The 7499-nt window shown below is 42.5% G+C and overlaps 1 protein-coding gene across 1 annotated transcript in view; it reads left to right on the plus strand.

Annotated features, from left to right (window-relative positions):
• The window catches only part of LOC116353304 (flocculation protein FLO11-like), an 18687-nt gene extending 13119 nt beyond the window's left edge, over nt 1–5568 (plus strand). The window contains exon 5 of the mRNA XM_031787583.1: nt 1–5568. This exon is cut by the window's left edge and continues 256 nt beyond it. Within this exon, the coding sequence (XP_031643443.1) occupies nt 1–893 (893 nt within the window). The 3' untranslated portion in view covers nt 894–5568.
• The last annotated feature ends 1931 nt before the right edge of the window (nt 5569–7499 follow it).

The raw sequence follows: 7499 nt of genomic DNA on the forward strand, positions 1-7499 counted from the left end.
TGACCTGTCCTGCTGCTGTGACTTGTCCTGCTGCTGTGACCTGTCCTGCTGCTGTGACTTGTCCTGCTGCTGTGACCTGTCCTGCTGTGGTCCCAGACCACTTGTCTAGTGTTCCAGGCCCTCTGACTAGTGTAACGCCTCTGCCATGTCAGGAGCATGAGGAACACGTGTCCCGTAACGAGCCTGAGGAGGACACGTACCAGGAGGTGCTGATCAATGTAATTCATGTGTCTGAGGACACGTACATCCAGAATCAGGACGGCCAAACACAGAGCATGCTGGGTAATAAGGATGTAGGTGTGTCTGAAACCCTCCCACCAGTTCAGAACCACAACAGCCGATCGCAGATCACACCTCTCTCTGGATCTACAGAACTTGACCTGTCGTCTGGTCCGAACCGGCAGGACCAAGCTGAGGACAGTCTGGGGAAAGCAGTTAGTAAGTCTGACGACTCTCGGGATCTGATTATGATCGTGAACGGCCAAGCCGCCAGCCCCTCAACCAAACATCCTGATCCTCCTGATCCAGCCACTTCTCCTTCTGTCACCATCGTCAACGGCCAAGCCGCCAGCCCCTCAACCAAACATCCTGATCCTCCACCTCCAGCCACTTCTCCTTCTGTCACCATCGTCAACGGCTCCTCCACTGATAACTGTCCTCTCCCGGAGGCTGTGGAGGCAGAGGTCATGCTCAAGGCCATGATGGCTAGCGTTGTCCCTGAGCTAAGGCAGAAACATGAGGGGGAGGGAGCCAGAAGAAGAGGGGGATACCACTTCCTGGGGGATACCACTTCCTGGGGGATACCACTTCCTGGGGGATACCACTTCCTGGGGGCTGCTGTCCTGGGTGTCTCGGCCCTGTTCGTAGCCTGGAGAAGGAAGAATTATGTCTGAAGTTAGTCTGTCTGTGATTCTATCTCCTTGCCTCCTGATCAGCCTTATTGGAAGAGAGGTCCCTCTCCTCTGATTTTCTTCTGCAATGAGATTTGAGAAGGTGAAGAGAGAGGATGTGCAAATCAAAGAGAGATTAATGGAGAAATAGCTGAATTGCTGTGAAAAGAAGGGACGATTGTGGTTCAAGATTTTAAGAGATTATTGGCCCAGCTTTATTGTATTGTATTTATTGTATTGTTAGTAATGAAGGTGCTGAAATTAAGTATTTATAGGTGACCGATAGCAGCACTTATCCAAGACTTTGATCGACAGTCTAAATCAAATCAAAGTTTATTTGTCACATGCACTGAATACAGCAGGTGTAGTAGACCTCACAGTGAAATGCTGAATACAACAGGTGTAGTAGACCTGACAGTGAAATGCTGAATACAACAGGTGTAGTAGACCTCACAGTGAAATGCTGAATACAACAGGTGTAGTAGACCTTACAGTGAAATGCTGAATACAACAGGTGTAGTAGACCTGACAGTGAAATGCTGAATACAACAGGTGTAGTAGACCTCACAGTGAAATGCTGAATACAACAGGTGTAGTAGACCTCACAGTGAAATGCTGAATACAACAGGTGTAGTAGACCTTACAGTGAAATGCTGAATACAACAGGTGTAGTAGATCTTACAGTGAAATGCTGAATACAACAGGTGTAGTAGACCTTACAGTGAAATGCTGAATACAACAGGTGTAGTAGACCTTACAGTGAAATGCTGAATACAACAGGTGTAGTTGACCTTACAGTGAAATGCTGAATACAACAGGTGTAGTAGACCTCACAGTGAAATGCTGAATACAACAGGTATAGTAGACCTTACAGTGAAATGCTGAATACAACAGGTGTAGTAGATCTTACAGTGAAATGCTGAATACAACAGGTGTAGTAGACCTTACAGTGAAATGCTGAATACAACAGGTGTAGTAGACCTTACAGTGAAATGCTGAATACAACAGGTGTAGTAGACCTTACAGTGAAATGCTGAATACAACAGGTGTAGTAGACCTTACAGTGAAATGCTGAATACAACAGGTGTAGTAGACCTTACAGTGAAATGCTGAATACAACAGGTGTAGTAGGCCTCACAGTGAAATGCTGAATACAACAGGTGTTGTAGACCTTACAGTGAAATGCTGAATACAACAGGTGTAGTAGACCTCACAGTGAAATGCTGAATACAACAGGTGTAGTAGACCTTACAGTGAAATGCTGAATACAACAGGTGTAGTAGACCTTACAGTGAAATGCTGAATACAACAGGTGTAGTAGACCTTACAGTGAAATGCTGAATACAACAGGTGTAGTAGACCTCACAGTGAAATGCTGAATACAACAGGTGTTGTAGACCTTACAGTGAAATGCTGAATACAACAGGTGTAGTAGACCTCACAGTGAAATGCTGAATACAACAGGTGTAGTAGACCTTACAGTGAAATGCTGAATACAACAGGTGTAGTAGACCTTACAGTGAAATGCTGAATACAACAGGTGTAGTAGACCTGACAGTGAAATGCTGAATACAACAGGTGTAGTAGACCTTACAGTGAAATGCTGAATACAACAGGTGTAGTAGACCTTACAGTGAAATGCTGACTTACAGGCTCTAACCAATAGTGCTAAGAAAAAAAAGGTATTAGGGGAACAGGTAAGTAAAGAAATAAAAACAACAGTGAAAAGACAGTGAAAACGGCGCTAGGCAACCCTGATCCTGGACCCACTTCATGTTTCTGATTTAACCAACCAGGAAGACCAGGTAGATGTGTTGAGTTTAGGCGGTCATCGATCCAATCAATTAGCTCTTGGTCAGGTGTTTTGCCTAGTTGGAACAAACTCCTGCAGTACCCGAGGCACTACAGGAACAGTATGACCGACCTCTGGTCTAAGTCGATGGATCATTAGTAGCATGATATAGTATGTCTCTATCCAAGTTGACATACCTTTCTCTGTCATGATGACTTAAGGCAACAGATAGCATATACTTATAGGCCTGTTTTCCTGGACACAAATCAGGCCCCATCTTTGTTTACTGTAAATATATGTTTACTGGGATCTCAGGCCCCATCTTTGTTTACTGTAAATATATGTTTACTGGGATCTCAGGCCCCATCTTTGTTTACTGTAAATATATGTTTACTGGGATCTCAGGCCCCATCTTTGTTTACTGTAAATATATGTTTACTGGGATCTCAGGCCCCATCTTTGTTTACTGTAAATATATTTTTACTGGGATCTCAGGCCCCATCTTTGTTTACTGTAAATATATGTTTACTGGGATCTCAGGCCCCATCTTTGTTTACTGTAAATATATGTTTACTGGGATCTCAGGCCCCATCTTTGTTTACTGTAAATATATGTTTACTGGGATCTCAGGCCCCATCTATGTTTACTGTAAATATATGTTTACTGGGATCTCAGGCCCCATCTATGTTTACTGTAAATATATGTTTACTGGGATCTCAGGCCCCATCTTTGTTTAACTGTAAATATATGTTTACTGGGATCTCAGGCCCCATCTTTGTTTACTGTAAATATATGTTTACTGGGATCTCAGGCCCCATCTTTGTTTACTGTAAATATATGTTTACTGGGATCTCAGGCCCCATCTATGTTTACTGTAAATATATGTTTACTGGGATCTCAGGCCCCATCTTTGTTTACTGTAAATATATGTTTACTGGGATCTCAGGCCCCATCTTTGTTTACTGTAAATATATGTTTACTGGGATCTCAGGCCCCATCTTTGTTTACTGTAAATATATGTTTACTGGGATCTCAGGCCCCATCTTTGTTTAACTGTAAATATATGTTTACTGGGATCTCAGGCCCCATCTTTGTTTACTGTAAATATATGTTTCCTGGGAACTCAGGCCCCATCTTTGTTTACTGTAAATATATGTTTACTGGGATCTCAGGCCCCATCTTTGTTTACTGTAAATATATGTTTACTGGGATCTCAGGCCCCATCTTTGTTTACTGTAAATATATGTTTACTGGGATCTCAGGCCCCATCTATGTTTACTGTAAATATATGTTCACTTGACGATACATACCAACTTTGACTAGGCCTTTCCAAAACTTCAAATTTGTTGCTTTCTTAGACATTTTCATGTAGACTTTGTCATGACGTTGGCCTGAGGGGGAGGTTTATGACCCCCATAAATTCCTTTTTCCTCTCTCTACCCTACCGATGTGACTATTGAAAATCCCTTTTGTTAACGTAGAGAGTCTGGTGACATCAGAAGATGGGAAACGGAACCATATTTCGGTAATCCAACCAGTTGAAAATATGCGTTGGGACTTAATGAATTTGATGTCAGATCAGTTGGAGTCTGAGACATGATTACTGATGATAGGACGACATAAACTTTAACTCGGAAAATCTACACATTCTAGTTATCAGATTCACATGGAATTGTTGTGCAATTTAAATGTTTAAATATGAAACTATTTGTGAGAAGATTAAATGTAAATTTTAGCTTCTTAATGAAAGAAAGGTTTGTCAGAAGAGCACCACTCTGCTCACTCATGGCCCCGCCCATGTGAACAGACCTGGGTTGTAAACTATGAAACACGGCCCTCTCTCCCAATCCTATATAAACCTCTTGACAAAAATGTAACTTTCTATTCCGAGGACGTCAGGGCGACGGTCCTAAGTTAAAAGGACTCAGATAACAACCTGTTCCAAGGACGTGAGGACTTACCATCCCCACATTGAAAGGACAAACACCACCTACAGAACTAAGCCAACCTCAGCAAGAACCTAACGCAATTGGCATCAAATTTCAATGTGAAGGTGATGACCTACACGCCGAAAGGATGAATTTCGACTATACCGGCCAGAATATAGCATGAGCTTAAAAGTAGGGCAACTTGGTATGAACTTTGAACTCTTATTCACTCCAGAAGTGATTTTTTTACCAGACATAATGGGACCCATGTCATCCAAAAGGTTGACTCCAGTTTGCCAAAAAGCACCTGGGACAAGGTAAAAATCTGTCGTTCTGCCGCTGAACAAGGGTCCGTCATTGTAAATAATAATAATACCTGACTTGCCTAGTTAAATAAATATGCCTGTCAATAATGAACTCTGCTTTACACAGTAAGAATCTCATACCAACTGTCCAGCATGGTGGTGGGGATAGTGTGGTACATGACAATGCCCTAAATGTGGCCATGCTGCACATCCTAGTGAGAGGAATACCATGAAATCAAATGTGTATATAGTCCCTTCAGAATGCATTCATGACTTATTCCACATTTTGTTGTGTGACAGAAAATGAGCTATTTCTGTATTTAATTTAAGACATTTGCTGAAATGTCTAAGAACATGTTTTCTCTTTGCCATTGTGGGGCTTTGTGTGTTGATGTGGAATAAGGGGTATGAATACTATCTGAAGGCACTGTATATAGCCTTGTAATTACACTTATATTGTTATGCAGAGACAATGTAAATGTTGGGCTCTCTCTCATTATGGGGTACGTACCAGTTGGATAGGTACTTTTTTTTAAATTTTACTTAACTAGGCAAGTCAGTCAAGAACAGATTCTTATATATAATGTTGGCCTAGGAACAGTGGGCTGTTCAGGGGCAAAATGACAGATTTGTACCTTGTCAGCTCAGTGATATGAACTTGCAACTGTTTTGGTTACTAGTCCAATGCTCTAAGCACTAGGCTACCTTGCTGCCCCAGGCTTTAGTGAATCTTCTAGATGGACTGTCTGTCAGCCTTCTAGATGGAATGACTGTCAGCCTTCTAGATGGACTGTCTGTCAGCCTTCTAGATGGACTGACTGTCAGCCTTCTAGATGGAATGACTGTCAGCCTTCTAGATGGACTGACTGTCAGCCTTCTAGATGGACTGACTGTCAGCCTTCTAGATGGACTGACTGTCAGCCTTCTAGATGGACTGACTGTCAGCCTTCTAGATGGACTGACTGTCAGCCTTCTAGATGGGCTGCCTGTCAGCCTTCTGGATGGACTGTCTGTCAGCCTTCTGGATAGGCTGACTGTCAGCCTTCTAGATGGACTGACTGTTAGCCTTCTAGATGGACTGACTGTCAGCCTTCTAGATGGACTGACTGTCAGCCTTCTAGATGGACTGACTGTCAGCCTTCTAGATGGACTGAATGTCAGCCTTCTAGATGAACTGTCTGTCAGCCTTCTAGATGGACTGACTGTCAGCCTTCTAGATGGACTGACTGTCAGCCTTCTAGATGGACTGACTGTCAGCCTTCTAGATGGACTGTCTGTCAGCCTTCTAGATGGACTGTCTGTCAGCCTTCTAGATGGACTGTCTGTCAGCCTTCTAGAGTGACTGACTGTCAGCCTTCTAGATGGACTGACTGTCAGCCTTATAGATGGACTGACTGTCAGCCTTATAGATGGACTGACTGTCAGCCTTCTAGATGGACTGACTGTCAGCCTTCTAATGGACTGACTGTCAGCCTTCTAGATGGACTGACTGTCAGCCTGATAATGTAAACCTCATCTATAGGAACTTTTCTCCAGAGGTGTTTTAACATTCTGTAGGCTATACATGTTCCCTGTGTACACCTGTAACGGACAATCAATACAATTCTGCTGCTCACTCATGATTAATTCAATTCAAAGGGCTTTATTGTGGGGTGGCAGGTAGCCTAGTGGTTAGAGCGTTGGGCCAGTAACCAAAAGGTTTCTAGATCAAATCCCTGAGCTGACAACGTTAAAAAAAACTCTTAGTTTGCCCCTGAACAAGGCAGTTAACCCACTGTTCCTAGGCTATCGTTGTAAATAATATTTTTTTCTTGACCTACTTGCCTAGTTAAATAAAAGAAGTGCCAAAGCATATGGTAACATTGCCAGAACAAGTGAAATGAACAGTAAACATTACACTCACAAAAGTTCCAAAGGAATAGAGACATTTCAAATGTCATATACAGTATTGTAACGATGTGCAAATAGTTAAACTGCAAAAGGGAAAATAAATAAATATACATTGTATTTACAATAGTGTTCGTTCTTCAATGGTTGCCCTTTTCTTGTGGCAACAGGCCTGAAATCTTTCTGCTGTGATGTCACACTGTGTCATTTCACCCAGTAGATATGGGAGTTTCATTATCTATTCTATAAACTATGTCTAAACAGTGAGCAATTCACCAATTTCCTCTCAAGAGGTTGTGAAAATAAATGTACATGTTAAATGTATCTTTACGAGGGTTGCAGGTAACCTAGTGGTTGGGCCAATAACTGAAAGGTTTCTGGTTCGAATCCCCGAGCTGACTAGGTGTAAAATTTCTCTGTGCCCTTGAGCAAGGTACTTAACCCTAATTGTTCCTGTAAGTTGCTCTGCATAAGAGTGTCTGCTAAATCAGTGGTTCCTAGGACTCCTGGGGGTACTTGGCCTATCTATAGGGGGTACTTGATGAGACCATATCCCTTTGGTAAAATGAACATGAGGGGAAAGCAAAATTCAGTTTGGTGGTACATTAACTGAAAACGGTTGGTAAACCACTGTGCTAAATGACCTCAATGTAAACACTTGGTGCTGTACTCCCCACCTTCTATTGAACGCGGAACC

The sequence above is a fragment of the Oncorhynchus kisutch genome, linkage group LG14 (genome assembly GCF_002021735.2).
Source record: "Oncorhynchus kisutch isolate 150728-3 linkage group LG14, Okis_V2, whole genome shotgun sequence".
NCBI lineage: Eukaryota > Metazoa > Chordata > Actinopteri > Salmoniformes > Salmonidae > Oncorhynchus > Oncorhynchus kisutch.